Source organism: Crinia signifera, chromosome 4, assembly GCF_055691185.1.
Source record: "Crinia signifera chromosome 4, ASM5569118v1, whole genome shotgun sequence".
NCBI classification, from domain to species: domain Eukaryota; kingdom Metazoa; phylum Chordata; class Amphibia; order Anura; family Myobatrachidae; genus Crinia; species Crinia signifera.
The window spans coordinates 292,381,840-292,398,990 of NC_139220.1; the positions used below are offsets into that span (position 1 = coordinate 292,381,840).

The window sequence follows — 17,151 nt, forward strand, 5'->3', positions numbered from 1 at the left end:
CATAAGATGGATGACAGTCATTAGGTCGACACCATTGGGTCGACACACAGGACGGTCGACAAGAGTCTAGGTCGATATGGGTGAAGGTCGACATGAGTCTAGGTCAACATGGGACAAGGTAGACATGGGTCTAGGTCGACACATGCGTTAGGTCGATAGTCAAAAGGTCAACATGGGTTTTTCACTGGTTTTTGACCCGAATGTCGACACAGTCGACATGGACAATGTTTTAGGTGCACCGCTGCACTTGCCATGCTTCAGGCTCGGCACACTATTTTATTCTCCCACCGCGCCCTAGTGGATGGTAGGGCATAAAATATTGCCTGTTGGCACATGTCGGCTCAAAAAACTGAAAAAAAACCATGTTTACCTAACCCATGTCAACCTAATGCATGTTTCGAACTAGACCCATGTCGACCTTCAACCATGTCGAACTAGACCCCTGGTGACCTTCCTGTGTGTATATCCAATGGTGTCGACCTAATGACTGTCGACCATCTTATGGTCAATCAACCGACCGTATACCTTTTGCAAGGGGTAACGAGTCTTGGGAAACAAATTTAACACCGGAAATAAACATAGGGGGGCCATTTGCATATAACGCAATATTGCATTGCCCAACACTAGTTTGGGTATAAAGTACGCTGGCAGTGGGCACAAAATATAATTTATCATTTTAATTAAGTAGCTGCTGTTTTGCGAGGGATAACGAATCTTGGGCAACACATTTGACAAGTAAAATCAAAAGAGGGGTGTCAATTGCAAATTACCCATATGTATTGTGCCTTGCCCAAAACTGGTTTGGGCATGACATATGTTGGCAAAGTGGGCAGATACACAGGGCCGTTGCAAGGCACCGGAGCGCCCCAGGCGAGACGGGGTGGGGGCGACCCGGTGCCGGGGGGGGGGGGGTGTACCTGTCCTGCGGCTGTGTATATAAAGCTTGCGGCGGCAGCAGGGGGTCCCTGCAGTCAAGAAATAACGAGCGCTCTCCACCTGGCCGCACGGCACACGCTGATTGGCTGAATCTCAGCCAATCAGCGTGTGGCCAGTGTTTCCACAACAGAAGCGCTTCCGCGTAGCCAGGCGGATAGCGCTTGTTATTTCTTGACTGCAGGGACCCCCCGCTGCCGCCGCCACAAGCTTTATATACACAGCCGCAGGACAGGTACCCCCGCGGCAGGGGGGGGGGAATGCCGCCCTCCAGTGGCCGGCGCCCTAGGCAAATGCCTAGATTTGCCTAGTGGTGGCGCCGGCCCTGCAGATACACCATGCTATGATTTACTATTTAGAATTAGTCACTGCAGTTTTGCAAGGATAAATGGGTCTTGAGCAACAAATTTGACACCTACTATCAAAAGAGGACACCTACCAGTATATTTTTTTGGTTTGTGGGAGGACACTGGAGCACCAGGAGGAAATCCACATAATCGCGGGGTGAAAAAACAAACTCTGTACAGTTAAGGTGCCCACTCTAGAACGATTTATATCTGAACGGCCGAAAAAACGTCTGATTTTACCAATAAATCACCCAACATCAATTGGTTGCGCTCTTCTGTGGATCTTTAGCTAAATCTTCTGATCTTAGATGCTGCATGAAAGATCATGAGATTTATCAAAATATCCCTAGGTACGCACATGGGATCTCAAAAGAAATCTTTGGAGAACATGTGCTCTTACCTCAAATATTTTGTCCCGGATGGACAAAAGATTTCAAGACTAATTTATGCTCAGATCTTTCTAGTGTGTGGGCACCTTAAGAACCATGGTGGGAATCAAACTCAAAGCCCCAGCGCTGTGAGGCAGTAATGCTAACCATTACACCAATATGCCAGCATATTTCATGCTAAAAAAAAGACAAAATACATGTGGGTCATTTGCAATCGACTCCCCTCTGTTGCTCTTAGGTGTCAAATTTGTTGCTCAAGACTCATTATCCCTTGAAAAACCGCAACTACTTTTTCAAAATAGTAAATCATAATATAGTGTATGTCCCCACTTTGCCAGCATATTCCATGCCCAATCCAGTGTTGGACAAGGTAAAATACATGAGGGTCATATTAAATGGACACTTTATTTGTACTGTGCGCTGGGCTCATCAGCAGACCTATATGCTAAAAGAGAAACCACTTTATATGGAAATGTCGTAAGAACAGAATGTTCCCACAATGAACTAGTCCCTGAAATATAGACGTATTTCTGATACATAACGATCCTTTGATGAATTTGGGTCTTACTCATCCCAAAATAAGGGTCAAACGAACAAATGTGAGTAGTTACTTGAAGCTATTCTAGGTGAGGAGCAGAGCGGAGAATTCACCAGCATCCTGTTGCTCGGACATTAATACGTCGTTTATGCTTTAGCTCGTTTAGAACGATTTGGTGGCTCTGAAAAGAGCCTTTGTGGCGTTCTCTGTACACGAGTGCTGACCATCTATGCCCTCTCCCCTCGGATCCTGCGGGCCAGCTGGATGTCTTTGGGCATGATGGTCACCCTCTTGGCGTGGATAGCGCACAGGTTGGTGTCCTCGAAGAGCCCCACCAGGTAAGCCTCGCTGGCCTCTTGCAGGGCCATGACGGCAGAGCTCTGGAAGCGCAGGTCGGTCTTGAAGTCCTGGGCGATCTCACGCACCAGGCGCTGGAAGGGCAGCTTGCGGATCAGCAGCTCTGTGGATTTCTGGTAGCGACGGATCTCTCGGAGGGCAACAGTACCTGGCCTGTAGCGATGAGGCTTCTTCACGCCGCCGGTAGCTGGGGCGCTCTTCCGGGCAGCCTTGGTTGCAAGCTGTTTGCGGGGAGCTTTCCCGCCAGTGGACTTACGCGCTGTCTGCTTGGTCCTGGCCATGTTTCACAACAAAAAAAAACTCCGATGCTGCTGCACAATTAGACTGGAAAAGTGTCTGTAAGACTCGTCTTACACTCCCATTTATACAGAGTGCTGCACACTGATTGGAAGATATGTCTCGTCCACAGATTGGTTTACTATAACCGTTTGGAATTTTCAAATATCCCGCCATTTTCATCTTAAATGTGCCACGTTATAGGATGAAATGATCAGAATACGGATAGAGATAGATAGATAGATAGATAGATAGATAGATAGATAGATAGATAGATAGATAGATAGATAGATAGATAGATAGATAGATAGATAGATAGATAGATAGATAGATAGATAGATAGATAGATAGATAGATGTTATGATGACCAATATGTCGGGCAAAATGAAGAGCTATTGTATCTCTATTAGGAGTCTAAATTTTAGTTTTCAGTATCATAGAGTATAGTAGATACCTCTTCAGATATAGGAGGCTTTATAGTGTCTTTTAAGAGAACATGGAACAAAGAGATGGGAGCAACCAAACAAAAAAGTTATGAATAAAACAACTCTACAGCGACTGGCAAAGTGTAATGCCCCAGAGGGCCTGGCGGCGTGGTTTTACCAGGGCTTGTCCCTGCTGGCAAGTCTGCTCTGAAGGCGACGGCAATTTCTTAGAGCTAGTGCCAGGTGAGCTAGTGTCCAGCGGCAGCAGCACAGTGACAGTGTGGACAGCAGCGCCCTCCGCGCAAGCCTGACTAGTTCCTTCACCGTGAGGCTGGAGAGCTGGATCAGCCTCCCCTCATTTCCCACAGCTACTAGATATGACCCTTTACTACCGACTTGTTTTCTGCCTGGGTGACACCATGATGCCTTATACAGGAGCCGGCAACAAAATAACACTTTGGGATTGACATCAATTAATAACAAAACAAAGCCTGCACTATTGGACCTTCTAATTCCCTGATTGCATTATATTAATAGAACATTCCTAATACCAATTCGTTTTACGGCTATTTAAAAGGTGAGTCATCTTTGTATTGGACAGAAGTTCATTTTGAAATGTTCATCGGTGTTTTTAAAAGATATTTTCAGCTATTGAGATACAACGAAATATAATCAATATTGTTTTGATAGAAAGATTAAGGACGTGTTTGCGCCCAGCACTGGGTTCCTTTAGTCATTTTACAGTGGAGATTCCCTTAGGGTTCTCCCATTAGACGGCCACACATCCCCCCCTAGTATTCTAACTATGTGAGCTTAATATATACCAGCGCCCCGTTTACGCTTGAATTATTCGCTTTATGCACCCCACTATAGCTGGGTTTCGTTACACAGAATTACTTGTGGTCACCAATTTACCCTGCCCCAAACAAAGCACACTCCCCGGTGTGGAGTCGGGACACTGTCCCGAGCAGCAATGTAGTGATATTAGCTCTTTTCTAGAATAGATGGGTGGCCCTGAGAAGGACCTTTGTGTGGGTGTGGATATTAGATTGCGCCTCAATAGTTTAACCCCCGAATCCATAGAGTGTGCGGCCCTGGCGCTTGAGAGCATAGACCACGTCCATAGCGGTGACAGTCTTCCTCTTGGCGTGCTCAGTGTAGGTGACGGCGTCCCGGATCACGTTCTCCAGGAAGACCTTCAGAACCCCACGGGTCTCCTCATAGATAAGTCCGGAGATGCGCTTCACACCTCCTCGCCGGGCAAGGCGGCGGATGGCAGGCTTGGTGATCCCCTGGATGTTATCTCGCAACACCTTCCTGTGGCGCTTGGCGCCTCCTTTCCCAAGCCCCTTACCACCTTTGCCTCTGCCAGACATAATGCTTCCTGATGTATGCTAGATACAAAGAGAAAATGTGTGTGCTGTTGCTGCGGTATTGGCATTTTCTTATACTGTGAAAGCGGACCTAGGAGGAAACTGCATGGCTATGAGGGCGGAGTCATCACTAACCCTCCCACATTCGGATCATTGGGTGAACATGCTGAAATGGGGAGACACAAATATCACTTTTAGCCCAACGCTACTGCTGCAAATGTTGGTCTCTTCTACAGGAACTCATCCTGTATACATGCAGTGATTAACTAGCAGATTGTATGTGTCTAATGATATTCGTTTTCCCCACGTCCAATGCTTAGTTGCACGGTGAGAGAAACCAGTAGCAAAATGAAATAAATCTAAATGGCACGTTATTAGTCGTTATTAGTATTTAGTATTGCATTTATTTGCCTAAAACCATCTCTCTTTCTCAATCCATGTCTCTCCCTGACACCTTCTGTTTCTACTCCTTTCTCTCCCGGGTACCCTCTCTCACCTTTAGCTCTCCCTGGCAACCTCTTCTCACTCCTTATATCTACCTGATATCCTGTCTCAGTCTCATCCTCTCTCATTCTCTCTCTCATTCTCTCTCTTTCTCATTCTCTCTCTCTCTCATTCTCTCTCTCTCTCATTCTCTCTCTCATTCTTCCATTTGCTCTCTCATTATCTCTCTCATTCTTTCATTATCTCTCTCTCATTCTCTATCTCTCTCTCATTATTTCATTCTCCATCTCTCTCATTCACTCATTCTATCTCTCTTTCATTCTCTCTCTCTCTCATTCTTTCATTCAGTGTCTGATCTGAAATACACACACACATACTTGTTAATTTGAAAAATGTATACCATGTGTTAAAGATTATTATCATGCCCATGGCTCTTGAAAAGGAGTGCAGGTGGAAAAGTGTTTGGAACTACATGGTCTCAGATGGCAAAGCTTGGGGCCACCGTTCTTTTGCTCTTAAAATGCCATATCCATTAAGTACCCGTCAATTCTAAATATGTATAGTTTTGTTGTGTTTTTTTTTAGCAGCGAATGGGATGTTAGCATATGACTGAAATGGGAGGCAGTTGTTCTCTTGCGTATACAAAGGTAGCGGATGATAGACCAGCGCCAGAACATTGACACCAGTCATTATGAAATAACACAATCTTTACAACCCAAACTCCAAATTTAGCGTTACTATTGTCACATGAGTTAGGCTGGTGGCGTGGATTGGGACAGGGTAAGGGAGGGAGAGGCTGCAAAATTTGAAAATACGGTGCGGTTGATTGGAGTTGTAGGCCACAGAGAGGGAGGGTTAATTGGAGGGAGTACAGAAAGTTAGTATACTTACGCTGGTACTGGGGCCTTTGAGATGATTGACTTCGTGCTTTTGCCACCAGTATTATCAGTGCTAAGGTCCCATTACTAAACCGGTAGAAACGTTGAAATACATCAATGTAAAAAAATAAAAATAAAAATAACTATACACAGAATGTAGTATGTATGTATATATATATATATATATATATATATATATATATATATATATATATATATATATGTTTCTATTTATAATTTAATTATTAAGTCATTAAACATACATTTATATGGCAAGCATCAGTTGTCATATTGTGAGTGGCATTAGAATTGAAATTCAGCAGAAACAAATCTCCAGGCAGTGCTTGACCATTTGATACTAAAAGGATACAATAAAAAGTTGTATGCAACTGTTGCTATTCTATTGAAACATTGATGGATACAATCTTAGCAAAGAATCAAGTTAGACCACAAGCTAGACCTCATTGTTTCTGAGAATGAACTTTAAAGGTTTTCTCAGTGGAAATGTCAATCAGATTAGGTACAGATCTAGAGGAACAGTATATATATAGATATATATATATATATATATATATATATATATATATATATATATATATATATATATATATATATATATATATAGATATATAGATATATAGATAGATAGATAGATATTTAATTTAGCAGAATTTGACTTGCTTGAAATTACGTTACTAAATTTGCACTTATCTTACTCTTGTAATAAGGGGGTGGGGTGACAAGAATATATGTATTTTATAGGAATACAGCAGATAGATTAAAATATCAATGCACTTTTTGAGACTTGGTGTGATCTTGTGATGTGAATGAATTGATCTTAATTTAATATAAGGTACCATTGTATTCTTTACATGGGTGCTTATTTATAAGGCACCCCTGTATTTTGCACTTATCCTAGGTCTCTAATCTAAGTAGTGCCACAAAGACAGTAGGCATTTAACTCGAGATTGTAACATTATTGGACTTCATGTTACATTGATTGGTATTCAACAGTGTTTGGAACACGAGGGGGTTTTGCATAAATCCTTTTTTTTTTTTTTCCAAACTCAGCAAAAAAACATAATAAGAGCTGATTACCTGGACGTTAATCAAATTTTATCAAGCAAAAGGAGAGATTGGGAACATGCTGGGATGATCCAGCCTGGTTCTTGTGAGCTGCCAGTGACTGTGCCTGTTCGGCTTTTCAACTACAAGGCTAGCAACGGTCATACAGGGTTAGGGGAAACCGTGAAGTAGTGGTGTGGTGCTGAGAAGCAGTTCTCTGTCCATCTCATACCTTATTAAAGACTATTTTTCTACACTAGGGAAACACAAGATGTGAGAGCAGTTTGTCCCTTACACTCAGACTTGGAAAGGTTTTACACGTCTGATTATTCGGCCAATGAAGACACAGGACGCTTAACTCCTAGCAGCCAATCACAATACAGCTGCAGTGTATATAAAGTACCCGGGACAGTTGCGCTTGTTTTTACTACTACTGCTGTATTTGTTATTCAGAACAGCTCATTGGAATGGCAGAAACTGCACCCGCCGCCGCTGTCCCTCCAGCAGAGGGCGCAGCCAAGAAGAAGAGGCAGCCGAAGAAAGCTGCTGGAGGAGTTAAGAAAAGCGCCAAGTCTTCTGGACCCAGCGTCTCCGAGCTGATCGTAAAAGCCGTGACAGCCTCTAAGGAGCGCAGTGGGGTTTCTCTTGCTGCCCTGAAGAAGGCTCTGGCTGCCGGAGGCTACGATGTGGAGAAGAACAACACCCGCGTCAAACTGGGTGTGAAAAGCTTGGTGACCAAAGGAACTCTCACCCAGGTGAAAGGCACCGGCGCTTCCGGCTCCTTCAAGCTCAATAAGAAGCAGGCGGAGAGCAAGAAGGTCGCCCAGAAGTCTCTGAAGCCCAAGAAACCTGCCGCAAAGAAAGTGGCCAAATCACCGAAAAAGCCCAAGAAAGCTCCGAGTGCAGCCAAGAGCCCGAAGAAGGTGAAGAAACCCACAAAAGCGGCTGTTGCCAAAAGCCCAAAGAAGCCTAAAGCGGTGAAGCCGAAGAAGGCGGCCGCCAAGAGTCCGGCCAAGAAGGCGGCAAAGCCCAAAGCTGCCAAGAGTCCGTCTAAGAAGGCGGCGAAGCCCAAAGCCGCAAAAAGCCCGGCCAAGAAGGCAGCAAAGCCCAAGAAAGCTGCGGCAAAGAAGTGAGGGAAGAGCCGCCGCATCCTCGCTCCCTTGTTATCCCCCAAAGGCTCTTTTCAGAGCCACCCACCCTCTCTCGGCAGAGCTGTAGGCTATTCATTGTGCTTTGTGAAGGAACCGATTATCCGGAGATATAGTAAAATCGGCAAGTCTCAATGGGCATGCCTTGCACGGGGGACACTTCCTGAGTTGGAAATGTAACATAAAAAGAGCGTGATAAAGTAATGACCCATCCGGGACACTGCTTCTCATTGTGTATGTGTGTTACTGTAGGGAACTGGGAGCCTAAGAAGCAGGGTTTCTGTGACTACCTATACATTAATTCAGCGTAACGGAACCCGATGTCCTAGTAGAATAGAGCTGCGGTAATACTGGAGATGGCATCCCTGTATTGCATGAACAGTGAGATGGAACACATATCTAGGAAAACGTCGATCCTTTACCAAATGTGTTCATCTGAGATCCGGATGTGATGTTAAAGTAACCAAATGCTACAATGTAATGACTTTGCAACATTTTTATCCAACCTCATTTTCTAGGTATGCAGCAACTGCAAGGGAAATATCCCAGCTCTAAGGATTGCTTGTTTTAAGCATCAGGCACATCCGTGATATAAGGGACATAATGATCCTGTCCTACATTTGGTACTAGATTTACAAGCCCTGCAAAAGGAAACCTATAACGCGGAGAAGCAGAATAGAAATGCTTCTTCGTGATACAGTGGATACATTAATAGATACACGATAGCTAAAGGGATTTTCAGAGCAGCTAGTAACTTTATATCTGACTGCATTGTACACATCCCGGCATAAGGAGCAAAATATATAGATAAAGACAAACAATCAGGATCCAGACCATATCTATATATAGCCCTAAACTCGCAGCAGTCAGGACATATTAAAAACAGTTACAGCTCGATTAGAGAGGAGGTGGGTGGCTCTTAGAAGAGCCTTTGTGTTGGTGCGGGTGGAAGGGGAAATTACTTGGCGCTGGTGTACTTGGTGACGGCCTTGGTGCCCTCGGACACGGCGTGCTTGGCCAGCTCTCCTGGCAGCAGCAGGCGTACGGCGGTCTGGATCTCCCTGGAGGTGATGGTGGATCGCTTGTTGTAGTGAGCCAGGCGGGAAGCTTCCCCAGCAATGCGCTCAAAGATATCATTAACGAAGGAGTTCATGATGCCCATAGCCTTGGAGGAGATGCCGGTGTCAGGGTGCACCTGCTTCAGCACCTTGTACACATAAATGGCGTAACTCTCCTTCCTGGTCTTTCTGCGCTTCTTCCCATCTTTCTTCTGGGTCTTGGTCACGGCTTTTTTAGAGCCTTTCTTGGGCGCCGGAGCAGACTTGGCTGGATCAGGCATGGTAAATAATCGCCTCTCAGAGCAGATAGAAAATTCTGTCCTGTGTCTGGAGAGAGCGGCTCTATTTATAGGCAGCTTATGCAAACGAGTCTTCCCCGCTGCTGGTAACACTATTGGCTAGAAGAGATGTAGGCGAAACCCCGCCCGCCATTTGCAGATTGGTCTAGTTTCACAGTCACCAATGCAGATCAGGTTCCAGCACAGACCAATCACAGAGCAAGAACTGGACCCTAATGAGTGTGTATATAAGAGGAGGCGCTGTCTCGTGTGCACAGTATTTAGAGTTCGCTCTGTTTCCTTTTCGTTTAAACTTGTCCACTGAAGATCTTAGCAGCATGTCTGGCAGAGGGAAACAAGGCGGCAAGACCCGGGCTAAGGCCAAGACTCGCTCATCTCGGGCCGGTCTCCAATTTCCAGTTGGTCGCGTTCACCGTCTGCTGAGGAAGGGAAACTATGCGGAGCGTGTGGGTGCCGGTGCCCCGGTCTATCTGGCCGCGGTGCTGGAGTATCTGACGGCTGAGATTCTGGAGCTTGCCGGTAACGCTGCCCGCGACAACAAGAAGACCCGCATTATCCCCCGCCACCTGCAGCTGGCTGTACGCAACGATGAAGAGCTTAACAAGCTGTTGGGTGGAGTGACCATCGCCCAAGGAGGTGTACTGCCCAATATCCAGGCCGTGCTGCTGCCCAAGAAGACCGAGAGCCACAAACCGGCCAAGAGCAAGTAATGTGCTGGCAACTGTCTCCCACCACAGATCCCTTGTCCCTGAAACACCACAAAGGCTCTTCTCAGAGCCACCCACGTCTTCCCATGAGAGCTGTGGATACTACCACTGTTTCTATTGTAGCGTTATCTGGCTAAGCAGCGCTCTTATGATCACATTCCATTCATGCACACGATCGTTCAGCAGCATTGTACACATGTACTAGTAGCCTGAACTGTCAAAGTCCAACTTCTCACACTTTGGGAGCGCTGGTCTAAATAGATGCTCCCTCTGTACACTGCAAATGAGCTCCCTAGAGGAGTGCAAAGCTGAGCGCTGCAAGTCCACTTTGCACCCTCTCTTTACACTAATAAGCTGGTCCTTCCTAGCGAAGCTCGGCTGTGTGTGCGAGCAAGTGTTTTAGTGCGCTCGGCTCAATAGCAGACCTATATGCTGAAAGAGAAACCACTTTATATGGAAATGTCGTAAGAACAATGTTCCCACAATGAACTAGTCCCTGAAATAGACATATTTCTGATACATGTATTTATTTACAGTTTCTTATATAGCGCAGCAGATTCCGTTGCGCTTTACAATAGTAGACAGTGATAAGACAAACTGGGTAACAACAGACAAACTTGGAGGTAGGAGGGCAATGCTGCAAGCTTACAATCTATAGGGATACATAACGATCCTTTGATGAATTGGGGTCTTACTCATCCCAAAATAAGGGTCAACCGAACAAATGTGAGTAGTTACTTGAAGCTATACTAGGTGAGGAGCAGAGCGGAGAATTCACCAGCATCCTGTTGCTCGGACATTAATACGTCGTTTATGCTTTAGCTCGTTTAGAACGATTTGGTGGCTCTGAAAAGAGCCTTTGTGGTGTTCTCTGTACACGAGTGCTGAGCATCTATGCCCTCTCCCCTCGGATCCTGCGGGCCAGCTGGATGTCTTTGGGCATGATGGTCACCCTCTTGGCGTGGATAGCGCACAGGTTGGTGTCCTCGAAGAGCCCCACCAGGTAAGCCTCGCTGGCCTCTTGCAGGGCCATGACGGCAGAGCTCTGGAAGCGCAGGTCGGTCTTGAAGTCCTGGGCGATCTCACGCACCAGGCGCTGGAAGGGCAACTTGCGGATCAGCAGCTCTGTGGATTTCTGGTAGCGACGGATCTCTCGGAGGGCAACAGTACCTGGCCTGTAACGATGAGGCTTCTTCACGCCGCCGGTAGCTGGGGCGCTCTTCCGGGCAGCCTTGGTTGCAAGCTGTTTGCGGGGAGCTTTCCCGCCAGTGGACTTACGCGCTGTCTGCTTGGTCCTGGCCATGTTTCACAACAAAGAAACTCTGATGCTGCTGCACAATTAGACTGGAAAAGTGTCTGTAAGACTCGTTTTACACTCCCATTTATACAGAGTGCTGCACACTGATTGGAAGATATGTCTCGTCCACCGATTGGTTTACTATAACCGTTTGGAATTTTCAAATATCCCGCCATTTTCATCTTACAATGTGCCACGTTATAGGATGAAATTATCAGAATACGGATAGATAGATAGATAGATAGATAGATAGATAGATAGATAGATAGATAGATAGATAGATAGATAGATAGATAGATAGATAGAACAAACCACATTAGCCTGATATATATATATATATATATATATATATATATATATATATATATATATATATATATATATATATATATATATATCTTTCTTTTCAGCTAGGGTGAGCAGGGAATCAAACAGTCAGTTTACTTCTAGATCTCCCGTTCATACGTCTACATCGTCTTTACAGGATCACATCTGCAACTATACAAGTTTCATGTATTTCGACGTGATTAGGTCTATTGTGTAATGTTATGATGGCCAATATGTCGGGCAAAATGAAGAGCTATTTTATCTCTATTCGGAGTCTAAATTTTCGTTTTCAGTATCCTAGAGTATAGTAGATACCTCTTCAGATACAGGAGGCTTTATAGTGTCATTTAAGAGAACATGGAACAAAGAGATGGGAGCAACCAAACAAAAAAGTTATGAATAAAACATAACTCTACAGCGACTGGCAAAGTGTAATGCCCCAGAGGGCCTGGCGGCGTGGTTTTACCAGGGCTTGTCCCCGCTGGCAAGTCTGCTCTGCAGGCGACGGCAATTTCTTAGAGCTAGTGCCAGGTGAGCTAGTGTCCAGCGGCAGCAGCACAGTGACAGTGTGGACAGCAGCGCCCTCCGCGCAAGCCTGACTAGTTCCTTCACCGTGAGGCTGGAGAGCTGGATCAGCCTCCCCTCATTTCCCACAGCTACTAGATATGACCCTTTACTACCGACTTGTTTTCTGCCTGGGTGACACCATGATGCCTTATACAGGAGCCGGCAACAAAATAACACTTTGGGATTGACATCAATTAATAACAAAACAAAGACTGCACCTTCTAATTCCCTGATTGCATTATATTAATAGAACATTCCTAATACCAATTCGTTTTACGGCTATTTAAAAGGTGGGTCATCTTTGTATTGGACAGAAGTTCATTTTGAAATGTTCATCGGTGTTTTTAAAAGATATTTTCAGCTATTGAGATACAACGAAATATAATCAATATTGTTTTGATAGAAAGATTAAGGACGTGTGCGCCCAGCACTGGGTTCCTTTAGTCATTTTACAGTGGAGATTCCCTTAGGGTTCTCCCATTAGACGGCCACACATCCCCCCCTAGTATTCTAACTATGTGAGCTTAATATATACCAGCGCCCCGTTTACGCTTGAATTATTCGCTTTATGCACCCCACTATAGCTGGGTTTCGTTACACAGAATTACTTGTGGTCACCAATTTACCCTGCCCCAAACAAAGCACACTCCCCGGTGTGGAGTCGGGACACTGTCCCGAGCAGCAATGTAGTGATATTAGCTCTTTTCTAGAATAGATGGGTGGCCCTGAGAAGGACCTTTGTGTGGGTGTGGATATTAGATTGCGCCTCAATAGTTTAACCCCCGAATCCATAGAGTGTGCGGCCCTGGCGCTTGAGAGCATAGACCACGTCCATAGCGGTGACAGTCTTCCTCTTGGCGTGCTCAGTGTAGGTGACGGCGTCCCGGATCACGTTCTCCAGGAAGACCTTCAGAACCCCACGGGTCTCCTCATAGATAAGTCCGGAGATGCGCTTCACACCTCCTCGCCGGGCAAGGCGGCGGATGGCAGGCTTGGTGATCCCCTGGATGTTATCTCGCAACACCTTCCTGTGGCGCTTGGCGCCTCCTTTCCCAAGCCCCTTACCACCTTTGCCTCTGCCAGACATAATGCTTCCTGATGTATGCTAGATACAAAGAGAAAATGTGTGTGCTGTTGCTGCGGTATTGGCATTTTCTTATACTGTGAAAGCGGACCTAGGAGGAAACTGCATGGCTATGAGGGCGGAGTCATCACTAACCCTCCCACATTCGGATCATTGGGTGAACATGCTGAAATGGGGAGACACAAATATCACTTTTAGCCCAACGCTACTGCTGCAAATGTTGGTCTCTTCTACAGGAACTCATCCTGTATACATGCAGTGATTAACTAGCAGATTGTATGTGTCTAATGATATTCGTTTTCCCCACGTCCAATGCTTAGTTGCACGGTGAGAGAAACCAGTAGCAAAATGAAATAAATCTAAATGGCACGTTATTAGTCGTTATTAGTATTTAGTATTGCATTTATTTGCCTAAAACCATCTCTCTTTCTCAATCCATGTCTCTCCCTGACACCTTCTGTTTCTACTCCTTTCTCTCCCGGGTACCCTCTCTCACCTTTAGCTCTCCCTGGCAACCTCTTCTCACTCCTTATATCTACCTGATATCCTGTCTCAGTCTCATCCTCTCTCATATTCTCTCTCTTTCTCATTCTCTCTCTCTCTCATTCTCTCTCTCTCTCTCTCATTCTCTCTCTCATTCTTCCATTTGCTCTCTCATTATCTCTCTCATTCTTTCATTATCTCTCTCTCTCATTCTCTATCTCTCTCTCATTATTTCATTCTCCATCTCTCTCATTCACTCATTCTATCTCTCTTTCATTCTCTCTCTCTCTCATTCTTTCATTCAGTGTCTGATCTGAAATACACACACACATACTTGTTAATTTGAAAAATGTATACCATGTGTTAAAGATTATTATCATGCCCATGGCTCTTGAAAAGGAGTGCAGGTGGAAAAGTGTTTGGAACTACATGGTCTCAGATGGCAAAGCTTGGGGCCACCGTTCTTTTGCTCTTAAAATGCCATATCCATTAAGTACCCGTCAATTCTAAATATGTATAGTTTTGTTGTGTTTTTTTTAGCAGCGAATGGGATGTTAGCATATGACTGAAATGGGAGGCAGTTGTTCTCTTGCGTATACAAAGGTAGCGGATGATAGACCAGCGCCAGAACATTGACACCAGTCATTATGAAATAACACAATCTTTACAACCCAAACTCCAAATTTAGCGTTACCATTGTCACATGAGTTAGGCTGGTGGCGTGGATTGGGACAGGGTAAGGGAGGGAGAGGCTGCAAAATTTGAAAATACGGTGCGGTTGATTGGAGTTGTAGGCCACAGAGAGGGAGGGTTAATTGGAGGGAGTACAGAAAGTTAGTATACTTACGCTGGTACTGGGGCCTTTGAGATGATTGACTTCGTGCTTTTGCCACCAGTATTATCAGTGCTAAGGTCCCATTACTAAACCGGTAGAAACGTTGAAATACATCAATGTAAAAAAATAAAAATAAAAATAACTATACACAGAATGTAGTATGTATATGTATATATATATATATATATATATATATATATATATATATATATATATATATATATATATATATATATATATATATATATATATATATATATATATATATATATGTTTCTATTTATAATTTAATTATTAAGTCATTAAACATACATTTATATGGCAAGCATCAGTTGTCATATTGTGAGTGGCATTAGAATTGAAATTCAGCAGAAACAAATCTCCAGGCAGTGCTTGACCATTTGATACTAAAAGGATACAATAAAAAGTTGTATGCAACTGTTGCTATTCTATTGAAACATTGATGGATACAATCTTAGCAAAGAATCAAGTTAGACCACAAGCTAGACCTCATTGTTTCTGAGAATGAACTTTAAAGGTTTTCTCAGTGGAAATGTCAATCAGATTAGGTACAGATCTAGAGGAACAGTATATATATATATATATATATATATATATATATATATATATATATATATATATATATATATATATATATATATATATATATATATACATATATATATATATATAGATATATATATATAGATATATAGATAGATAGATAGATAGATAGATAGATAGATAGATAGATAGATATTTAATTTAGCAGAATTTGACTTGCTTGAAATTACGTTACTAAATTTGCACTTATCTTACTCTTGTAATAAGGGGGTGGGGTGACAAGAATATATGTATTTTATAGGAATACAGCAGATAGATTAAAATATCAATGCACTTTTTGAGACTTGGTGTGATCTTGTGATGTGAATGAATTGATCTTAATTTAATATAAGGTACCATTGTATTCTTTACATGGGTGCTTATTTATAAGGCACCCCTGTATTTTGCACTTATCCTAGGTCTCTAATCTAAGTAGTGCCACAAAGATAGTAGGCATTTAACTCGAGATTGTAACATTATTGGACTTCATGTTACATTGATTGGTATTCAACAGTGTTTGGAACACGAGGGGGTTTTGCATAAATCCTTTTTTTTTTTTTCCAAACTCAGCAAAAAAACATAATAAGAGCTGATTACCTGGACGTTAATCAAATTTTATCAAGCAAAAGGAGAGATTGGGAACATGCTGGGATGATCCAGCCTGGTTCTTGTGAGCTGCCAGTGACTGTGCCTGTTCGGCTTTTCAACTACAAGGCTAGCAACGGTCATACAGGGTTAGGGGAAACCGTGAAGTAGTGGTGTGGTGCTGAGAAGCAGTTCTCTGTCCATCTCATACCTTATTAAAGACTATTTTTCTACACTAGGGAAACACAAGATGTGAGAGCAGTTTGTCCCTTACACTCAGACTTGGAAAGGTTTTACACGTCTGATTATTCGGCCAATGAAGACACAGGACGCTTAACTCCTAGCAGCCAATCACAATACAGCTGCAGTGTATATAAAGTACCCGGGACAGTTGCGCTTGTTTTTACTACTACTGCTGTATTTGTTATTCAGAACAGCTCATTGGAATGGCAGAAACTGCACCCGCCGCCGCTGTCCCTCCAGCAGAGGGCGCAGCCAAGAAGAAGAGGCAGCCGAAGAAAGCTGCTGGAGGAGTTAAGAAAAGCGCCAAGTCTTCTGGACCCAGCGTCTCCGAGCTGATCGTAAAAGCCGTGACAGCCTCTAAGGAGCGCAGTGGGGTTTCTCTTGCTGCCCTGAAGAAGGCTCTGGCTGCCGGAGGCTACGATGTGGAGAAGAACAACACCCGCGTCAAACTGGGTGTGAAAAGCTTGGTGACCAAAGGAACTCTCACCCAGGTGAAAGGCACCGGCGCTTCCGGCTCCTTCAAGCTCAATAAGAAGCAGGCGGAGAGCAAGAAGGTCGCCCAGAAGTCTCTGAAGCCCAAGAAACCTGCCGCAAAGAAAGTGGCCAAATCACCGAAAAAGCCCAAGAAAGCTCCGAGTGCAGCCAAGAGCCCGAAGAAGGTGAAGAAACCCACAAAAGCGGCTGTTGCCAAAAGCCCAAAGAAGCCTAAAGCGGTGAAGCCGAAGAAGGCGGCCGCCAAGAGTCCGGCCAAGAAGGCGGCAAAGCCCAAAGCTGCCAAGAGTCCGTCTAAGAAGGCGGCGAAGCCCAAAGCCGCAAAAAGCCCGGCCAAGAAGGCAGCAAAGCCCAAGAAAGCTGCGGCAAAGAAGTGAGGGAAGAGCCGCCGCATCCTC

At 44.3% G+C, this 17,151-nt stretch overlaps 7 protein-coding genes across 7 annotated transcripts; 3 read left to right on the top strand and 4 right to left on the bottom strand.

Annotated features, from left to right (window-relative positions):
• Positions 1-2,434: 2,434 nt before the first annotated feature.
• On the bottom strand, positions 2,435-2,845 carry LOC146072761 (histone H3). The gene has a single exon (XM_083179953.1). The coding sequence runs from the start codon at positions 2,843-2,845 to the stop codon at positions 2,435-2,437; it is 411 nt and encodes a 136-aa protein (XP_083036079.1).
• Positions 2,846-4,329: 1,484 nt separating this feature from the next.
• Positions 4,330-4,641, bottom strand: LOC146073201 (histone H4). The gene has a single exon (XM_083180386.1). It carries the CDS (start codon positions 4,639-4,641, stop codon positions 4,330-4,332), a length of 312 nt encoding a protein of 103 aa, XP_083036512.1.
• Positions 4,642-7,492: 2,851 nt separating this feature from the next.
• On the top strand, positions 7,493-8,158 carry LOC146072763 (histone H1.01-like). Its single transcript, XM_083179954.1, has one exon. The coding sequence runs from the start codon at positions 7,493-7,495 to the stop codon at positions 8,156-8,158; it is 666 nt and encodes a 221-aa protein (XP_083036080.1).
• A 1,689-nt stretch (positions 8,159-9,847) lies between these two features.
• On the top strand, positions 9,848-10,240 carry LOC146073202 (histone H2A type 1). The gene has a single exon (XM_083180388.1). It carries the CDS (start codon positions 9,848-9,850, stop codon positions 10,238-10,240), a length of 393 nt encoding a protein of 130 aa, XP_083036514.1.
• An 889-nt stretch (positions 10,241-11,129) lies between these two features.
• Positions 11,130-11,540, bottom strand: LOC146072764 (histone H3). Its single transcript, XM_083179955.1, has one exon. It carries the CDS (start codon positions 11,538-11,540, stop codon positions 11,130-11,132), a length of 411 nt encoding a protein of 136 aa, XP_083036081.1.
• A 1,663-nt stretch (positions 11,541-13,203) lies between these two features.
• LOC146073204 (histone H4) lies at positions 13,204-13,515 on the bottom strand. The gene has a single exon (XM_083180389.1). The coding sequence runs from the start codon at positions 13,513-13,515 to the stop codon at positions 13,204-13,206; it is 312 nt and encodes a 103-aa protein (XP_083036515.1).
• Positions 13,516-16,464: 2,949 nt separating this feature from the next.
• LOC146072765 (histone H1.01-like) lies at positions 16,465-17,130 on the top strand. The gene has a single exon (XM_083179956.1). It carries the CDS (start codon positions 16,465-16,467, stop codon positions 17,128-17,130), a length of 666 nt encoding a protein of 221 aa, XP_083036082.1.
• Positions 17,131-17,151: the final 21 nt, after the last annotated feature.